Here is a 21,992-nt window from a genome sequence, read left to right on the forward strand (position 1 = left end):
GGTCAGGTGGTCTGGTATTCCTATCTCTTGAAGAATTTTCCACAGTTTGTTGTGATCCACACAGTCAAAGGCTTTGGCATAGTCAATAAAGCAGAAATAGATGTTTTTCTGCAACTCTCTTGCTTTTTCGATGATCCAATGGATGTTGGCAATTGGACATCTATTTCTTCTGCCTTTTCTAAATCTAGCTTGAACATCTGGAAGTTCGCGGTTTACATACTGTTGAAGCCCAGCTTGGAGAATTTTGAGCATTACTTTACTAGCATGTGAGATGAGTACAACTGGTGGTAGTCTGAGCATTCTTTGGCATTGCCTGAACTTTTTCAGTCCTGTGGCCACTGCTGAGTTTTCTAAATTTGCTGGCATATTGAGTGCAGCACTTTAACAGCATCATCTTTTAGGATTTGAAATAGCTCAACTGGAATTCCATCATCTCCGCTGGCTTTGTTCGTAGTGATGCTTCCTAAGGCCCACTAGACTTCACATTCCAGGATGTCTGGCTCTAGGTCAGTGATCACACCATCGTGATTATCTGGGTCATGAAGATGGTTTTTGTATAGTTCTTCTGTTTATTCTTGCCACCTCTTCTTAATATCTTCTGCTTCTGTTAGGTCCATACCATTTCTGTCCTTTATTGTGCCCATCTTTGCATGAAATATTCCCTTGGTATCTCTAATTTTCTTGAAGATAGTCTTTCCCATTCTATGTTTTCCTCTATTTCTTTGCACTGATCACTGAGGAAGCTTTTCTTATCTATCTCTCCTTGCTATTCTTTGGAACCCTACATTCAGATGGGTATATCTTTCCTGTTCTACTTTGCTTTTTGCTTCTCTTCTTTCCACAGCTATTGGTAAGGCCTCCTCAGTCAGCCATTTTGCTTTTTTCATTTCTTTTTCTTAGGGATGGTCTTGATCCCTGCCTCCTGTAAAATGTCATGAACCTCTGTCCATAGTTCTTCAGGCACTCTTTCTAACAGATATAAACCCTTGAATCTATTTGTCACTTCCACTGTATAATCATAAAGGATTTGATTTAGGTCATACCTGAATGGTCTAGTGGTTTTCTCCACTTTCTTCAATTTCAGTCTGAATTTGGCAATAAGGAGTTCGTGATCTGAGCCACAGTCAACTCCCAGTATTGTTTTTGCTGACTGTATAGAGCTTCTCCATCTTTGGCTGCAAAGAATATAATCAATCTTATTTTGGTATTGACCATCTGGTGATGTCCATGTGTAGAGTCTTCTCTTGTGTTGTTGGAAGAGGGTGTTTGCTATGACCAGTGCGTTCTCTTGGCAAAACTCTATTAGCCTTTGCCCTGCTTCATTCTGTACTCCAAGGCCAAATTTGCCTGTTATTCCAGGTGTTTCTTGACTTCCTACTTTTGCATTCCAGTCTCCAAAAATGAAAAGGACATCTTTTTTGGGTGTTAGTTCTAGCACTTTTTGGGTGTTAGTTCCATCCAACCTTACAGTTAACCAAATAAATGCATATGAAAACAATTTTATTTTTTAACTGCTATAGTGGGAGCATTAGAAAGAATTTATATTCAGTTCAGTTCAGTCGCTCAGTCATGTCCAACTCTTTGCGACCCCATGAATCACAGCATGCCAGGCCTTTCTGTCCATCACCAACTCCCGGAGTTCACTCAAACCCATGTCCATCGAGTCGGTGATGCCATCCAGCCATCTCATTCTCTGTCGTCCCCTTCTCCTCCTGCCCCCAATCCCTCCCAGCATCAGAGTATTTTCCAGTGAGTCAACTCTTCACATGATATTAAAGAGAATGAAAGAAATAAATACATTTTCCCCCTTGGCTTCACTGTGAGGCATGTAGGATCCTACCTGACCAGAGATTGAACCCATGCCCCTGCACAGCAAGTGCAGGGTCTTAACCACTGGGCCACCAGGTTAAGTCCTGCAGAAGCAGGTACTTTTAAAAAACTTTATATATGCATATTCTTGGACCAGTAATTCAACGTCTAGACAGTTCTTCTAAGAGACAGACAGATAAGTATATATATATAAGGATATTCATTTAATGTGTGTGGGGGGAGGTGGCAACAACTAATTGTCTATTGAAAGGAAGTTGTTTAAATTATCACACATTTGTATAATTGAATATTATACAGTCATTAAAAAGATGAGTTATATATTGGCATAGAAAATGACAGAAAAATTTAAAACACATTAATCTAGTATGTATAATATAATCCCACTTTTAGGGGAAAAGGGGGAAATATTTATGTAGATCTACTGAAAAATTCTAGGGGGGAATATTTCAACCTGTTAATAGTGATAAACTACAAGGGCTGGGATTATGAGAGATTTTCATTTTAATTTAAGTACTTCTGAATTTTTTTCAATTTAGTATGATTTATTTTGCTCAAGGTAGAGTGGTTATTTTTTCCCACTAGAAATGAAAAAAGGCAGAGGATACAGATGAAATGGTTGGTATGAATTGAATGTTTGTGTCATCCCCAAATTCCTAGGTTGAGGCCCTAATTCCCAAATATGGTGTTTTGATTGCGGGGACTTTGAGAGGAAATTGGTTTTGAATGAAGTTAAGGGAGTGGAGTCTCCATGGTGGGACTGGTAGCTTTAAAAGAGGATCAAGACTTGAGCTCTCTTTCAGCCATGTGAGAATGCAACAAGAAGGTAGCTGTCCACACCAGGAAAGAAGCCCTCACCCTCTCCCAACCTTACTGGCATCCTAATCTCAGACTTCTAGCCTCCATAACTGTGAGAAAGAAATGACTGTTGCTTAAAACACCTACTCTATGGGATCTTGTTATAGTAGCCCAAGTGGATTAAGACTGTGAAATTTAAGGTGAAACACTTCTGAAGGAACATTTTGCAGGAGAATTAAGACCTGAACTTCTTTTTAAGACCCAGGAAAGAAGCCAATGGGGGAAAGAGATTGAGACAGTGAGGAAAATGTTAATTGGAAGGTTTCAGAGGGGCTGGAACAGTACACCAGCATCAGAGCTAACTTTAGAAAGAAAGGAAAGGAAAGGAGGACATTATAAATAAAATTAGGGCAACTTTTTGAAGAGAAGAGGTACAAAAGTATTATAGCTAATGAACCTGTTTGTTTTCTCAGTGGATTGGGATAAAAGATCATCAGCTGAGTAAGAGGACTGGAACAGGAAACTGGAGGAGCATGGCAGAGATATATTGCTGCCGCATAGAATGAAATAGTGTGTGGGATCTGAACTACCAGGAATACATGCAAGATTCCTGGGCTCCATCCCAGATCTACCAAATCATAGTTTCTGAAGTTGGGTGATATGAAAGCATCCTAAAGTCTGGAACCTTTGAAATAAAGGTTAACTAAAGATATGGGGCCATTGCTGATGCTAGATTACAGCTATCTTTAGGGTCAATCAGTACCTTTATATAATTTTTCAGCATTATTCAACATTGTGGGAGGAAAGTATTTGAGAGAAATCGATGGTTGAATTTACTCAGAGTTGGGCTTTGGCAACGTGGGTATGGAAGAAAGTCAAGGGGTCAATGGAACCAGAGACACTGGTAAGTGCATCATTAACTTGGGTGATAGTGAGGTAAGAGCTAGGTGGAGAGGGAGGAGTTGACAGACTGTAATCTATGAAGAGGATGTGAAGCAGAGTGGTGAAAGAGAGTGGGTGAAAGGTGGGAACTGGAAATTTTAGTCAGTGGGATGTAGTCTGGTATGAAAGATTTTGAGAGAGGAGATGGTGACACAATCCCAACAGTGACCATCAAAGGGGCTTCTGAACTAGAGTGGGGATTAAGTTGGCCAAAGTAGAAGAGGTTGGGGAAGTCAGGTCGGAGTAAGAGATGGTTCTCCTTAAGAACAACAGACTTGTTGAATCCCGTGATGGTGGCAAAAATGGTTTCTCTTCTTCAGGAAATAGCAGAGAAGACAATGTTGAGGTTAGGGAGGGACAGAGAAGGAAGGGGGGAAATAGAAGAGCTGGGTACAAAATTGTAAATCAACTATAATAAAATTTTTTAAAAATAAAAGATGAGGAAACTGAGGTAAATAAATAAATAAAAGGGCTAGGTAGGCTAGCTCCAAAGATTTAGCCTGGCACTGTGTCTAGGTATACACAATTTTAGGACTGTTGGTGGCAGAATGAGTCATTGTGTTGGCACTGCACAGTAGCCTCTAGGATGTCTATGTGGTGATAAGTGGAGTTTTGGTTTAGTATTTTGCACATGCTTCTGTCTTACCATATGATGTGTTACTTTGGAGACATTTGTCACTCGGACTGTATAAATTCTTAGAAGTAGAGATCTGTCTACCTTATTTTTGAATCCCTATTGCTTAATGCTGTGCGTGATGTATGATAAATAATAAAAAGTTTTTCTGGATGAGTAAATGAAAGAAATTAAGTAGCCCCATTAACCAACAGGACCTTTGGCATGAGGGTGCTTTGCAAAGGGGAGTGTGAGTGAATTAGGTTTGAGGATAAATTCATGGTGATGGAGATGAAAAGGGTAACTGTCCTCTGAAGGTAGAATGAAAGAAATTATAAAGATTTGAAATGTTTAGTACCACAAGCTCAACTTCTGCTTTCTATAAATGCTCCCCTAAGGTAACCTTATCTTTTTAAAAAATTTGATTCAATTTTATTTTAGGTATGGCATGCATGTTCAGTTGTGTCTGGTTCTTTGCGACCCTGTGGACTATAGCCTACTTACCAGGCTCCTCTGTCCATGAGATTCTCCAGGCAAGAGTACTGGAGTGAGTAGCCATTTCCTTCTCCAGGGAATCTTTCCCATTCAGAGACCGAACCTGTATTAGCAGGGAATTCTTTACCACTGTGACACCTGGGAAGCCTGTAACCTCATCTTTATTCAAGGCTTCAGTTATCACCTCAATCAGCACATAGACCTTTCTTCTGAATACAGATCATTTCCCACTTGACATCTCCTCTCAAAAGCACTACAGAGTCCCTGAAGCTCAACCTGCACAAGCAGAATTCACGACCTTCCCTTGCAGCCCTGGTCCTCTTCTAACGTTTCCTCTCTGGGTGCTTAGCCCCTCTTTCCCCAACAAGCCAGGAATATAGCCATTAAACTTGAGTTCCTTTTCCTCATCCTTCATATCCAATCCATAAAGCCTTTGCAATTTTAAGATATAAAGAACTTTTTCCATTTCTCTCCATTGTGAAAGCTACCACCTAGTCCTGGCATTCTGTAATATCCCCCAATGTCTACATATATCCACTTTAGGCCCTCTCCAATACCCCCTCCACCTCACAGCTAAGATGATCTTTTTAAAACTCAAATTTGGGGGCTTCCCTGGTGGTTCAGTGGTTAAGAATCCGCCTGCCAATGCAGGAGACATGGGTTTGATCCCTGGCCCAGGAAGATTCCACATGCCGTGAAGCAAATAAGTCCATGCACCACAACTATTAAGCCTGCATTCTAGAACCCACAAGCTGCAACTACTGAGCCCACATGCCTAGAGCCTGTGCTCCACAGAAAGAAAAGACCCCACACCTCAACAAAGAGTAGTCCCCATTTGCCACAACTAGAGAAAGCCCAAACGTAGCAGTGAAACCCAGTGCCGCCAAAAATAACAAATAATATTTTTTAAATACTCAAATCTAATGGTGTCCTGTTCCTACTTAAACCACTTCAGTGACTTATTATTGTTCTTATCTTGAACATGATTTACAAGGCTCAGTATGGTCTGTCCCCTGAATTAGGCTCATTTTGCTCTGTACTCCTTTGCTGCCTCTGAGAGCCAGTCATTTCTCTCATTCTTGGATAGGCATTATACTGTTCCCATCCATACCCCACAAGACATTCCCCACTTCATATGATTAAACTCTATCCTTCCTTCTGAGCTCAGACATGATATCCTTAGAGAAACTATCAGAGATCTCCAGCAAGGTGAAATTCCCTGCTTACATTTGCTCTAGAAATAAGTCCTCTACCTCCATAGCATACATCTCTGTTGTGATTTCATATTTCTGTGTGTACGATTATTTCACTCATGCTTGCTTCCCTCATGAGACTCTGAGCTCTGTAAGGGGCAAGAACCCCATGTGCTTGAGTTAAGGACAGTGCTTGGCACAGCACACAATGAGTACACCATAAATACTTGTTAGGTGAGGGAGTGGACAGACCAAAGAACACCCTTGTGTGGTATTAGTTGTAAACACAACAATAAAGTCCTGTTTCTCTGGTCTATCCACTGGTACTTGGGAATAGTGCGGTCATAAATAACTCTTCTAAACAATAGTACCCATAACTTAACCAGGAGTTAGTCAAATACTTCATTACTGTTTTGGCAACGGCATATTCTCGGGCAAGTTATAATGTCTTTAGACCTAAACTCTTGATTTCAATTATACACGAGCTATGTCTTCTGTCCTTGAAGTATCTGCAGCTCTTTTCTCCAGGCCCTTCCTTCTCTTCCAGTCTGCCTCCTTAACTGGGAATAACTGTGGGCCTCCTGCAAAGACAGGGGAGGGCCTGAAACAGAGCTGGCTTCTCTGTGGGAGAGTTGGGAAGAAGCACACTGCATGGGTACTAATTCCATGGGACTGTTTTGGGATTCAGAAACAACCACTGGATTCTACTTCAAACTAGTTTTGAAAAACAAGACTTGACTGTTTGATGTGATGAGAAGCTAGTCTTGAACACAGTTTGCTGTCTGTAGGGGTGTTATTCATCAAACTTAAAAAATATAACCCAGGAGCCTTGTTTAGGTATCTTTGCTCCCTTTCTTGTTTAATTGGGGTGACATATACTCAGGTTGAGCTCTTTCTGACTCAGTGATCTCTAAGCAGTATAGATTTTCAAGCTACTGTTGTTTACTTACTATGATATTGCCTAAGTATTTCATGGTAAATGAAGGAGAGCAACTTGGTTTTCAAACTAGAATGCTTCTTAAGAAGTTGGTTTCTCCGTCATTTTGATTCTTGATTCCAGGCTATCTTGGGTAGATGAATGCCAGCTACAGGATCCGACCAGGACATCCCATTCTGTTCTACAGACTTGCCATAATTGTCTCTCTGTATATTAATTTCTTCGGGTCTTCCCAGGTGTCTCAGTGGTAAAGAATCTGCCTGCTAATGTAGGAGATGCAGGTTGGATCCCTGGATCAAGAAGAGTCCCTGGAGAAGGAAATGGCAACCCACTCTGGTGTTCTTCCTGGGATAATCCCATGGACAGAGGAGCCTGGTGGGTTACAGTCCATGGGGTCACGAAGAGTGACTGACACTGAACACACCCATGGTAATCTCTTCATCTCTAGAACAAACACAGTGGGTCTCAACATTATCAGAGAGCCATAATTAAATCACCGAAATGTTACTGGAAGAAAAAAAGAGTTATTAATTTTGCAGAATAACACATCTATATTTTATTCATGTTCTATAATGTGCATGAAAGTGCCTTCAGAGAAGAATGTTTACACTGGATGTATATGTACCTGATTTGACAATTCCAAGTTACACTCCAACCAACCATTTCTGAATAGAAAAAATAAAAAGTCAGAAGCTTGCAATTGTGCAACATGTAAATCTCTCCTGGACTGGAGCCCATCGCTGTGGTTTGGCAACGACGCAACCAATACATCTCTTTTCTCATCTCTTGAAAAAAAAAAAAAAAACCAACAGAGAAAAAAAGTACCATGAAAATAAAGGTAATGATTAATCCATCAGGCACAAAAAGGGTTGTTTTCAGGATTTCAGGTTCTACCTCGCCATTTCAAATAAACAGCAGCAACCACGGAATGACAACTTCACCACCAGAGGAGTAAACCACAGGTTCTAATTGGGACGGGATAACCTAATCAGGCATTGCCAGGAAACTGTGAGCAGTTGTTAAAAACTTTTATGTGCCAGTGAAGTAGGGATCAGAAGAAGCAGGTGTTGGTGAAACGAGTTGTCTTTGAAGAAGCCCCAAGATGCAGCCTGAGATGGAACAAAAGAAAAAAAGCTTGAAGCAGAGATTGGTCTTGAAGAACACTTTAGCCAAGGAAACGCTCTCTGAGTTCTTGGGTACATTTATAATGATTGTGAGTATTTTCTGATTTCCTGAATTTTGATCCAAGGATGCCTCCCTTGTAACTTAGCTGATGACAAAAATTTTTCTTTGTTTTGAGTTCGTCATTAGACTCACTTCTTTCAGCAATCAACAAGTTACTTCGAGGCTGTTTGGCTACTCAGTGGCCAGCGTTTTAGGTTTCTGCTTACTCACTCCATTTAGCCACAAAAGTGGATGAGAGAGGAAGAGGGGCATGAAGTACTTTCTTCATTTTACAGATTTACTCAGGCTCTAAAATGACTTTGTGACTAAACTCAGCTGTTAGAAAATTTTTTCCTTTGCCTAACTGATTTATACCCTGCTTATTCCCCCAAAAATGTTAAGCTGATTTATCAATAATCAATAAATATGGATGCCAAGAGACAGCTTGTTATCACAAATGCTTGGCAAAGATTGTATTGTCAGGTCACTTGATTTTTACTAAGTTAAAAATGCACTAATTTATTAGATAGAAATAGTGTACTGTGCAATAGTCCAGCTGTAGTTTTATATTATTTCCCCCTCTATTTAACTCAAACTAATCTCTAAAGAGTTTCAATTAGACAGTTATAAAAAAATGTCAGATATAAAGGAAGGATGTATTCTAAGAACCTTTTGAGGATTTTGCCTAAAGATTTGCACAGCTATTAATAAAAGTTTGGAAAGTTTACTTAAGTGGCATGGGCTCTAGGTTTTCATCCTGTTGCACGTTCCATCATTCTCTGTATCCCGAATTTTTAGCTAGGCTCAAACCATTAGTGAGCAAAAGTTAAATGTGTGATTATTTTCATGAGTAGCTGCTACTGATTTTAACTTGCTTTAAAACAACAACAAAAATCTGCTCGAAGATTCCCTACTCCAATTACAAATAATTTCATTTTTAAGATTATAGAGGATTATCCATAAACTTTGTACATTAAAAGTTCTTGAGTGATATGCAGCATGGTGACTACAGTTAATAGTATTATATTACATATATGAAAACTGCTAAGATTATATCTTAAAAGTTCTTATCACAAGAAAAAAATGTATAACTATGTATAGAGATAGACATTAGTTAGATCTTAAAAGTTCTTATCACAAGAAAAAAATGTATAACTATGTATAGATGTAGACATTAGTTAGATTTATTGTGATGCTCATTTTACTATATAAACAAATATTGAATTAGTATATTGTAAACCTGAACTAACATATTGCTATATGCTAATTATACCTCATTTCTTTAAGTTCTTTGATTTGTGTAAATACATAATATTTCAGGAGACTAATCCAAGACTAAGAAATGAATATGGACTCAAAAAATCAAACTAGTGTAAAATGAGACAGAGCGATATGTTTTCTGGTTTCTGAAAACCTCTTTGTACATGATTCATTCAAGTATCTTCAAGGTATTAGGACAATTTCTTACACTCCTTCTTGACCATCCTCCCCTCTCATCTACGTGACTTAGACAGGGGCAGTGTTGGGGAGAAGGGCGTTGGAAGGAAAAGAGAGAGAAAATAAAAGTCCAAGATTCTTCTGATTCTAGTCACTCTTTACTGAAAAATTGCCCTCAGGGAGTCAGAAATCCTGTGGTTATGTTCCTTGACAATTTGGTCCCAAAGGGAAGAGTGGTGATTATCCCAGCCTAACTTCATCCTCAGGGTGATCTGTGATACAGAGAAGTGAATTCAGTAATAATTCTAAGTGCTCTGCGAATAAAATAGAGGAGGAAGTGAGCTAAACATCTGTGTATTTTATAACCAAAAAATGTTAAAACACTCTTTATTTCTTCATAAGAATCTATTTCATAATTTCATCCTGTCTAACTGAGTAAATGAAAGTGGCTTTTAACCATTCACTATTCTGCTTATCGGAGAAGGCAATGGCAAGCCACTCCAGTACTCTTGCCTAGAAAATCCCATGGACAGAGGAGCCTGGTGGGCTACAGTCCATGGGGTCGCTACTAGTTGGACACGACTGAGCAACTTCACTTTCACTTTTCACTTTCACGTATTGGAGAAGGAAATGGCAACCCACTCCAGTGTTCTTGCCTGGAGAATCCCAGGGACGGGGAAGCCTGGTGGGCTGCCATCTATGGGGTCACACAGAGTTGGACACGACTGAAGTGACTTAGTAGCAGCAGCAGCAGCATTCTGCTTATGCAAATAGTAATGTGTCTTCCCCTACAATTCAAGGTGGGAGCTACAGAAATAATATCTTGACACTGTATGCTTAAAAATTAAATTTTGTATCTTCTGGCTAAAGCCAATCATTTCCTGAAATGTTTGATTTCTATTTATACTGTTCTAAAATGAACCCTGATGAAATCTTTCTGATTATAATATTCAATCTTGTTGAGGCTTGTGGGGATGTATAAACAAGAAAATTCTGCAAACATGTATTTTTTCAATATATATGTAAATTAAAATTTTAGTTTTTAATAAATCTACATGGTCTTGCTCAAAGGTTATCCAAAGTAATTATTTCTGCTTTATTAGAAAATGTGCATTTTGCCTTACTTTCTCTAGTAAAAAGTTTACATGTTGATAAGGCATGGAGCAAAGGGAGCACTAAAAAATGGCAAAGTGTATATGTAGGATTCATTTCATTTGTAAAGATAATTTTCACCCAGACACTGGGAGTCTGATGCCATTTTCACCCCAATCTTGAAAAGTGTACTTAAGGGAAGCATCTCAAGCCCATTCACACTGTGGTATAAATGACTGATAAGGGCAACTGGTAGCATTAAAGGAAGAGAAGTTCCATGAAAAATTCTCTGTATATTAAAATAATTAAGTCATAAGCTAAAAGATTAGCTCTAATTTGGCCTTTTAGACATTGGGATGGATGGTGGTGGAGGTTTAGTCGCTAAGTAGTGTCTGACTCTTGTGACCCCATGGACTGTAGCCCACCAAGCTCCTCTGTCCATGGGATTTTTTCCCAGAAAGAATACTGGAGTAAGTTGCCATTTCCTTCTCCAGGGGGTCTTCCCAACCCAGGGATCAAACCCGCATCGTCTACATTACAGGCGGATTCTTTACTTCTGAGTCACCAGGGAAGTCCAGACATTGGGATAGACAAGCCTTTTTGCCTTTACTGGTGTGAGGAAGACAGGCTGCAATGCATCTTTCCTATCACAGAGAAGAGGTTTAGAAGCACTGAGCTGCAAATATAGGGAGTAAGTAATAAGTGTCTACTGTTTGTTAGCTTCTTTACCTACATTTATCATTCATAAACAGTTGGAGAAATGAGGGCACAAAGAGATGAAGTAACTGCCCAAAACCAGTGGGTTTTGCATTGAACTGGGGTTCTTTCTAATTATAGAGCCTATGCTTTCCGCATACTTCCACCCATTGCTGGAATTCCTTTGGTAGTGTCCTTGATAGATAGTGAATCAGACTCTGCTTTAATATTTCCATAGACTGGAGCCTTGAGTTAACACTGTGTGCATATGTGTTTAATTAATGAGCACCTGATGAGACCAGATTGTTAGTTGGGCCACCAAGAAGAAAAAACTACTCAATTCAGGTTCCGGTTATAAAGGTGAAGGCAGAGAACAGACTTCTCAGCCCCCTGCATGTGGGCCCATGACATATGGGTTTCAGGTTGCACATTAAATATACACTACATATAAAATTCCTGACATAGGAAGCTCATTACATGTTAGCTCCCTTTCCCCTTGATCCTTCTGCTTTTTTACTTGAGAGTCTTTGTAGTATTTAAAAAGAGCTGCTTTGTCCCCTCCTGGGCATCGTGCCCATACCTTTCCCTAGAATTGACTACAGAACTCTGCCTATACATAAAAGAAGCCCATCAATGTGTGTTGAATTAATAATTCCTTTAGGAGGCTGAACTTCCCAAGATCTCTCATCATTTCTCACAGGATCTATGTTCACTCCTCACTATTCTGTGTACCCTCCTCTCTCTCCAAACATTCCAGGATTCTTTGATACAGAGCCCATCCTATTGGAGAGGCCAAGGTGAACAGCCCAGCCAGCAGCCATATTTCCCCTTATGGTGGAAGGACATCCTTCCAGGGCTGGACTTAGGAGTGGATGGCATCTACTTGTATATTGGGAAAGACCCTACATTTTTTTCCTCACCCTGTCAAGCCTGTACATTAGACATCTACCTTTTGGCCTATCTAAGAATGAAATAATGCAAGTACTTTTGCTAAAAGTAATACCTTTGATCTATGCCCTAAAGGGAAATGGAAAGGGCAGAGGCTTGTTACAGAAATTATAGGGCTCTCAAATGATTATTCAAAGTGTGCTCAGATCTTGGAATAGGTCTGGTGTATATTAGGAAACTGTTGAAACTAAAGAATATAGGGATAGCGTTCAGTGTAAAATAGGAAAGTTCTTAAAATTAGCCAGTTCTTAAACTAAGGTTAAAGTCGCTCAGTCGTGTCAGACTCTTTGCGACCCCATGGACTGTAGCCTACCAGGCTCCTCCGTCCGAGGGATTCTCCAGGCAAGAGTACTGGAGTGGGTTGCCATTTTGCTTTGCAGAGTGTAATTTAGGGAAATCCTGGCCTACTACATTATCTGGAGTTCCTAGAGACTGGTAGGACAACTGAGAGGTAAGAGTGAGGTGGATGTCCTTTGCACAGGCTGATGCAATTATAGGTCCTAGGAATCAGCATGGAGCCCAGTTGTCCTGTCTTATACACATACCAGGCCTTGGGTTGCCACTCTGCTTTTCCTCTAAGAGGCATGGAGTGTTTTTTCATCTGGGCTGTTGCTTAGAGGGAGAGAAAGAGAAACATGAAGAACTCCATTTTGCCAGATGGGAAAACAGATGTAACACAATCAAGAGGTTCACCCAAGGTCATCCAGCCCATGAACATAAGAGCTAAGCTTAATATCTTGATTTCAGTCATTCCTAATATATTTGGTTGGCCAAAAATTTCATCTGGGTTTTTCTATTGCATCTCACAAAAACTTAAATGAAATTTTTGGCCAATCCAATACCAGTATTCAGTAAGAATTAACACCTTTCATGTGGAAGTCCAAGAGAACTTTGTTAATTTTATAGCCTAAAAATACATTAGACAGTAGACTGTCGAAAGATTATTATATAGGACAGACATGACCATGACATGAACATTTCATAGAAGATCTATTAGCATGAAGTTTTTAGACTTCTTAAATGGCAGCCCACTCCAGTATTCTTGCCTGAGAAATCCCATGGACAGAGGAGCCTGGTGGGCTACAGTCCATGGGGTTACAAAGAGTCAGATATGACTGAGCAACTGAGCACCCAGGACGACTACCTACAAACACATTCAAAACCCCTGTAACATCAGAACTCTAAGGTGGTTCAGCCATCTCTTCATGGCTCTAATAAACATGTTGGCCATGCATGGCACTCTGTTCTTCCCCTTATATTTCTATTTTCTAGATCCTCATCTGTGAGACTAATCTGTGGCTTAGAACAAAGGAACTAAAAGGAAGGGGACCTTAAGAGACTTCATAAATCTTTTGTCTTACCCTCTGGTTGGAAATTCCCCTGTCCTGTCTTCTCTCTGCTTGGTTCGCGTTTGGAGCTTTGCAAAGCTGTGCCGTACTCCAGGCCTACAACCTCCAGGACTGTGGATCCCACAGAGCTAGAGTTGTCAATGTGCTGGCCAATAATAGGCCAGGAGCCTCTGTTGATCTTGGATGGCTTGTTTCCCAGAGCCGTGGAAGGATCCTCATCCATAGTCCCTTACACTGGGATGAAGTTGTCTCTGTTGTCTGATCCCTGTGTCTTTCCAATGAGAAAACAGAGACCCATAGGCTCGCTCACAGAATTCTGTCATATGCTCTTTCTACCACAGCAGAACATGGGGAAGAACATCCACTGCCAACGCTATCTGCTTCTTTTATTTATTTACAGTGTATGTCTAGTACTCTGCCTTTCCTGGATCTGTACTTCTGCATGTGGGTGCTCTGTCACTTTAAGAAAGCCCAAGGTTCTAAATGTAAAGTGCGGAAGAGCCAGCCATGAGGTCTTATGTGGGTTCTTGCCCTGTGCCTTCAATGCGGGTGCAGAGGGGCCTGAAGTGGAAGATTCTCTCACTCCAGATACAGTTATGCAATGAAGTCAAAGGATAGCGAAGGGCATTAACACTCACTTTAATCCTGGAAAAATCTAGTGAGATAAGGAAACTGTTCTTATTTTACAGGTGGGAAAATGAAGGTTTAGTATATGGAACACCTTGCTCACAGGCAAATGTGTGGTGGAGCTGGATTTAGAATCAGACCTCTCTGGGTTCTCTTCATTCTTGCACGTGCTTTTGCACTTTACTATTGCCTCCCATGACAATCTATGTTACTATTTTGGATGTTTCATAAACTTATATGTGTGGCTTCATAGTTTTTATACCTTCTACCATTTGAGATTTTTTTCCCTCGAAGACATTTTTTGAGATTTATCTATTTGGCACCATGTTGACGTGGGTAATTCATTTTAACTGTTGTGCTGGACAGCGAATGTGTATATCCTTTCACGTCATGAACTGTTAACGTTGTTGGCTGCATGTCACTGTTACCAACTCTGCTGTTAAAGACATCCTGTTCAGGCCTCCTGGTACATGAGTTTCTCTTTTAGAAATGGGTTTTTTGGCCTTGGGTGTGTCGATCTTCACCTTTATGTGTATTTTAACATTTCTCTCCAAAGTGATTTCAAATTTATTCTATAGGTAGTAATATAAGAATTCCCATTTCCATACACTCCTCAACTCTTGATATGCTTCAACTTTCTATTTTTGTCCATTTGATATACAGGAAATAAAAGTTCACTAGAAATTTTAATGAATTTCTAGTGCAGTTGATTTCATGTTTACTGAACTTTGAGATTTTTCTCCTCTGGAAATTGCTTTATATCCTCTGCATATTTTTTCTTTGTTTTGTTTTTCTACTTTTTCTTACTGGCTATAGGATACTGATAATTAAAACCAGACATGAAAAATATTTTGTGTTTTTTAATTACAGCTTAATATTTTGCCTTTCACATTTAGGTGCTTAAATTATTAGAATTTTTTTAAAAAATTTATTGAAGTATAGTTGACTTACAATGTTGTGCTAGTTTCAGCACAGTGATTCAGTTATATACATATATATATATATATAATTTTTCAGATTCTTTTCCATTACAGGTTTTTATAAAATACTGAGTATAGTTCCCTGTATAGAATTTATTTTGGGGTAGAATGTAGGTGTCTCTTTATTTGGAAGGATCACCAGTTGTTCCAGGACCATTTTGACTAGTCTGTCCTATCTCTACTGGTTGTAATGCCATCTCTGTTATATACCAGTTCCCATATAAATGTGGTGTATATCTAGACTTTATTTAGTTCCATTGATCTCTCTGTCCAAACCCATACCACTGCCACATATTTTTGTTATAATTGCTTTCTAAGTAATTTTTGTTATCTGGTGTTTTTCTTCCTTGTTATTTTTTCAATATTGTCTTAGTTATTTTTAGCCTTTTAGTCTTCCACATGAATTTTAGGATCTGTTTATCAAGTTCCATGCATATCCTGTAGAGATTTTGACTAGAATTGCACTGAATTTACAGTATTCTGGACAGAACTGTCATTTTTGAAATAGTGAATCTGCTCACCCATAAATAATTCTTCATTCATAGGTCTGCTTTAATATTTCTTTCCAAAGTTTTATAATTTATTTGGTATTAGTCATACTTTTATTTTTGTTTGATATAGTTCTAGCTATCTTATGGTTATGATCACTACTGTGAATAGTACCTTTTAAATGATATTTACTAATCGGTTATTACCATGGATGGAGAAAACTGGGAGGCTACAGTCCATGGGGTCGCTAAGAGTCGGACACGACTGAGCGACTTCACTTTTTTACTTTCATGCATTGGAGAAGGAAACGGCAACCCACTCCAGTGTTCTTGCCTGGAGAAACCCAGGGACAGAGAAGCCTGGTAGGCTGCCGTCTATGCGGTCCACAGAGTCAGACACAATTGATGCAACTTAGCAGCAGCAGCAGTGTTTAGAAACAATACTGAGTGGTATATATTGATTTTGCATTCAGCAAACTTGGTCATTCTCTTATTAATTCAAATAAGTCTAAGATTGTCTTAGATATTCTGTATAGTTCAAGGCTGTCAAATTTGAGTGCCACTACCCATATGTGGCTACTTAAATTAAAATTAATCTTAAATAAAGTAAGAAATTTAGTTTCCACCCTTCCTAGTTCTATTTTCTGTGCTCAAGAACCATATATGACTATTGACTACCATATCGGACAGCAGGGATACAATAATAGAACTTTTCACTCATTGAAAAATGTTCTATTGGACTGTACTGACATAGATAATACCTTTTTCTCTAAGAATATTGGAGTTTTTAATTTTCTTTTTAGTCCTTAAATATTTAATTTCTTCTTATTATTGTAATCAAAACCTCTTGTTCTATGTTACTAGAAGTTATAATTTTGTCATTCTTGTTCTATCCCCAACTTTTAAAACTCTGCTTCTTATATTTTACCATTAACCAATAGTTTCTGTTGGTTTTGGGTAGACATTCTTGATTTGAGAAAGGAAATTCCTATCTCTTTCTCATTTACTAAAACTCCAGTTAGGAACAATTGTTGAATTTAAAAAAATATATATTTCTACATATATCGAGATAACCACATGGGTTTCTGTTCTTATCTGTTGATAAAGAAAATTACATTGATAAATATTTTTAGTGTTAAATCATCTTTACATTCCTGAGATTAATTCCCACTGAATCACAGCATTTAGTTTGCAATGTTTTATTAAGGATCTGGACTATAATTTCAATTATTATATTGTCCTGTCTACTTTTATTACCAGCAGCATATTCACTTCATGAAATATATTGTAATTTTTTCCCATTTTTTGTTTTCTGGAACACTTTGTATAAAATGAGTATTATCAGTTCATTAAAGATTACTTAGCATGTGAAATGAAAAAGAGAGATGTTTGAAAGTAGATCTCTCTAAAGCTATGTTTCATTTAGATTTTCTGTTATTAATTCTATTTTGGCAATTTATTTTTGTCCAGAGAACTGTGCTTCATTTCTGTTTTCAAATGTAGTTTTTAAAATTTTTTAATACTTTCAAAATTAATATAGTGAAAGCAGTAATTTTGAAATGATGATTCATAGTATTGGCTTCCAGCTTTTAAAAATCTCTGCTGTACCTATGGTGATGCCCTTTAATTTTTATTTATTTTTTATTGAAGTATTTTGATTTATAATGCACTAATCTCTGCTATACAGCAAAATTACTCAATTATACACATATATGCATTTTGTTCTTTAATTCTTAATGTGGTTTCTATATTTTCCACTTAGCTTCTGCTTTGACATTGCTTACATTCTCCCAATTCAATTTCTCCCATTGAGTTTCCCATCAGCTTTCTTCATTCCTCCCTTTTCTCCTCTGCTTACTCTTTCTATTCTTTAAGTATTTATCCTTATATTGAAAAAGAATGCATTATTGCACTAACAAACTTTAAAATGAATTAACAACTCTTTCCTTCTGAACAACACAAAAATGTTTTAAAAGCCTAATTGTAATCAACTACTCCAAATAGAGAAAAACAACAGAATAGGAAAGACAAGAGATCTCTTCAAGAAAATTAGAGATACCAAGGGAACATTTCATGCAAAGATGGGCTCAATAAAGGATAGAAATGGTAAGGACCTAATAGAAGCAGAAGATATTAAGAAGAGGTGGCAAGAATACACAGAAAAACTGTACAAAAAAGATCTTCATGACCAAGATAATCACGATGGTGTGATCACTGACCTAGAGCCAGACATCTTGGAATGTGAAGTCAAGTGGGCCTTAGAAAGCATCACTACGAACAAAGCTAGTGTAGGTGATGGAATTTCAGTTGAGCTATTTCAAATCCAAAAAATGATGCTGTGAAAGTGCTGCACTCAATATGCCAGCAAATGTGGAAAACTCAGCAGTGGCCACAGGACTGGAAAAGGTCAGTCTTCATTCCAATCCCAAAGAAAGGCAGTGCCAAAGAATGCTCAAACTACCACACAGCTGTACTCATCTCACACGCTAGGAAAGTCATGCTCTAAATTCTCCAAGTCAGGCTTTAGCAATACGTGAACCGTGAACTTCCAGATGTTCAAGCTGGTTTTAGAAAAGGCAGAGGAACCAGAGATCAAATTGCCAACATCCGCTGGATCATGGAGAAAGCAAGAGAGTTCCAGAAAAACATCTATTTCTGCTTCATTGACTATGCTAAAGCCTTTGACTGTGTGGATCACAAGAAACTGTGGAAGATTCTGAAAGAGATGGGAATACCAGACCACCTGACCTGCCTCTTGAGAAACCTATATGCAGGTCAGGAAGCAACAGTTAGAACTGGACATGGAACAACAGACTAGTTGCAAATAGGAAAAGGAGTACGTCAAGGTTGTATATTGTCACCCTGCTTATTTAACTTATATGCAGAGTACATCATGAGGAACGCTGGGCTAAAAGAAGCACAAGCTGGAATCAAGATTGCTGGGAGAAAATCAATAACCTCAGATATGCAGATGACACCATCTTTATGGCAGAAAGTGAAGAGGAACTAAAAAGCCTCTTGATGAAAGTGAAAGAGGAGAGTGAAAAAGTTGGCCTAAAGCTCAACATTCAGAAAACAAAGATCATGGCATCTGGTCCCATCACTTCATGGGAAATAGATGGGGAAACAGTGGAAACAGAGTCAGACTTTGTTTTTTTGGGCTCCAAAATCACTGCAGATGCTGATTGCAGCCAGGAAATTAAAAGACACTTACTCCTTGGAAGGAAAGTTATGACCAACCTAGACAGCATATTAAAAAGCAGAGACATTACTTTGCCAACCAAGGTCTGTCTAGTCAAGGCTATGGTTTTTCCCATGGTCATGTATGGATGTGAGAGTTGGACTGTGAAGAAAGCTGATCGCTGAAGAATTGATGCTTTTGAACTGTGGTGTTGAAGAAGACTCTTGAGAGTCCCTTGGACTGCAAGGAGATCCAACCAGTCCATCCTAAAGGAGATCAGTCCTGGGTGTTCATTGGAAGGACTGATGCTAAAGCTGAAACTCCAATACTTTGGCCACCTCATGCGACAAGTTGACTCTCTGGAAAAGAGTCTGATGCTTGGAGGGATTAGGGGTGAGAGGAGAAGTGGACGACGGAGAATGAGATGGCTGGATGGCATCACTGACTCGATGGACATGAGTTTGAGTGTACTCCGGGAGTTGGTGATGGACAGGGAGGCCTGGCGTGCTGTGATTCATGGGGTCGCAAAGAGTCGGACACGACTGAGTGACTGAACTGAACTCCATCTTATGGCATTATTATCTAATATTATATTCATTGTGCTTAATATTAGTGTTTTGAATAGTGCTTCTTTGTGCAGTAAAAAAAGAAATAAAAAAGCTTTCTTAAGGAAAATTTTCAGGAAGATTAATCTTTGTCTGACTATGTCTTTATTTCACTCTCAAGCTTCAATGATAAATTAGCTGATAAGTTTTAGGTTGATGATTGGTTTTGTTTAGCAATTTACAGGTATCATCTCAGGATCTTTATTATTGCTATTGACAAGTCTATTATTGGTCTAATTTTTGTCCTTAATAATCAGCATTTCTCTGACTACTATTACAAATTTCCCCTTTTCTCCTGAAACTTTACTATAATATGACTAGGAATGAATCTATTTTTTTTTGTAGTGCCCAGGATTCATTGTTAATCCTCAATTTAAAGATTTGCAGTGTTCACCAATTCTGGAAAATTCTCAGCTTTATCATCTTTTCTCTACCCCAGACTCTATTTTTTCTTTCAGAATTCCTATGCTTGATGCTCTCACCTTTTTCATTACCTCTCCCAAGCACTTTGACAAATCCATCTAAACCTCTCCATGATGAATTTTGTGTAGTGCTCTCAAATCTGTCTGCTGATTCACTAATTCCCTATTCAGTTATATATAGGCTTCTGTTTAATATGTTTATTAAGTCTTCAGTTTCCTTAATATATTTTCATTTCTAGAAATTCTATTTGGTTCTTGTACTTAATTGCTTTTATTTTCTCTCCTTATGTGTTTATATTTTTAATCTGTTTAATTGAAGTCTAACATATTTACAGTATTTTATGGTATTTTATTTCCATCATCTCAAGTATTAGAGTGGTAATCATCCTGCTTATTTTATCAATTGCTTCATTCACAAAGGATCATTTCCTTTAGTGTTTTGTGAATTTATATTGTAAGCCCTTTCAGTTCAGTTCAGTCACTCAGTAATGTCCGACGCTCCGCGACCCCATGAATCACAGCACGCCAGGCCTCCCTGTCCATCACCAACTCCCGGAGTACACTCAAACTCATGTCCACAGAGTCGGTGATGCCATCCAGCCAGCTCATTCTCTGTTGTCCCCGTCTCCTCCCACCCCCAATCCCTCCCAGCATCAGACTCTTTTCCAGTGAGTCAACTCGTCGCATGAGGTGGCCAAAGTATTGGAGTTTCAGCTTTAGCATCAGTCCTTCCAATGAACACCCAGGACTGATCTCCTTTAGAATGGACTGGTTGGATCTCCTTGCAGTCCAAGGGACTCTCAAGAGTCTTCTCCAGCACCACAGTTCAAAAGCATCAATACTTCAGCGATCAGCTTTCTTCACAGTCCAACTCTCACATCCATACATGACCACGGGAAAAACCATAGCCTTGACTAGACGGACCTTGGTTGGCAAAGTAATGTCTCTGCTTTTTAATATGCTATCTAGGTTGGTCATAACTTTCCTTCCAAGGAGTAAGCGTCTTTTAATTTCATGGCTACAATCAGCATCTGCAGTGATTTCGGAGCCCCAAAAAATAAAGTCTGACACTGTTTCCACTGTTTCCCCCTCTATTTCCCATGAAGTGATGGGACCAGATGCCATGATCTTTGTTTTCTGAATGTTGAGCTTCAAGTCAACCTTTTCACTCTCCTCTTTCACGTTCATCAAGAGGCTTTTTAGTTCCTCTTCACTTTCTGCCATAAGGGTGGTGTCATATGCATATCTGAGGTTATTGATACTTCTGCCGGCAATCTTGATTCCAGCTTGTGCTTCTTTTAGCCCAGCGTTCCTCATGATGTACTCTGCATATAAGTTAAATAAGCAGGGTGACAATATACAACCTTGACGTACTCCTTTTCCTATTTGGAACCAGTCTGTTGTTCCATGACCACTTCTGACTGTTGCTTCCTGACCTGCATACAGGTTTCTCAAGAGGCAGGTCAAGTGGTCTGGTATTCCCATCTCTTTCAGAATGTTCCACAGTTTCTTGTGATCCACACAGTCAAAGGCTTTAGCATAGTCAATGAAGCAGAAATAGATGTTTTTCTGGAACTCTCTTGCTTTTTCCATGATCCAGCAGATGTTGGCTATTTGATTTCTGGTTCCTCTGCCTTTTCTAAAACCTGCTTGAACATCTGGAAGTTCACGGTTCACATATTGCTGAAGCCTGGCTTGGAGAATTTTGAGCATGACTTTACTCTTGTGTGAGATGAGTGCAATTGTGCGGTAGTTTGAGCATTCTTTGGCATTGCCTTTCTTTGGGATTGGAATGAAGACTGATATTTTCCAGTCCTGTGGCCACTGCTGAGTTTTCCACATTTGCTGGCATATTGAGTGCAGCACTTTCACAGCATCATCTTTCAGGATTTGAAATAGCTCTATTGGAATTCCATTATCTCCACTAGCTTTGTTCGTAGTGATGCTCTCTAAGGCCAACTTGACTTCACATTCCAAGATGTCTGGTGGCAGGTCACGCCATCGTGATTATCTTCATTGTGAGGTTCTTTTTTGTACAGTTTTTCTGTGTATTCTTGCCACCTCTTCTTAATATCTTCTGCTTCTGTTAGGTCCATACCATTTCTGTCCTTTATCGAGCCATCTTTGCATGAAATGTTCCCTTGGTATCTCTAATTTTCTTAAAAAGATCTCTTGTTTTTCCTATTCTGTTGTTTTCC

The 21,992-nt window shown here is 38.9% G+C and overlaps 1 protein-coding gene across 1 annotated transcript in view; it reads left to right on the forward strand.

Moving 5' to 3' along the window:
• The first annotated feature begins 7,632 nt into the window (after positions 1–7,632).
• AQP9 (aquaporin 9) overlaps positions 7,633–21,992 on the forward strand; it is a 50,736-nt gene continuing 36,376 nt past the window's right edge. The window contains exon 1 of the mRNA XM_055436062.2: positions 7,633–8,018. Coding sequence (XP_055292037.1) covers positions 7,908–8,018 — 111 coding nt within the window. The 5' untranslated portion in view covers positions 7,633–7,907. The remainder of the gene's footprint in view (positions 8,019–21,992) is intronic.

This window comes from Moschus berezovskii, chromosome 9 (assembly GCF_049115385.1).
Source record: "Moschus berezovskii isolate FMDL1 chromosome 9, NW_MosBer_1.0, whole genome shotgun sequence".
Classification (NCBI taxonomy): Eukaryota; Metazoa; Chordata; class Mammalia; order Artiodactyla; family Moschidae; genus Moschus; species Moschus berezovskii.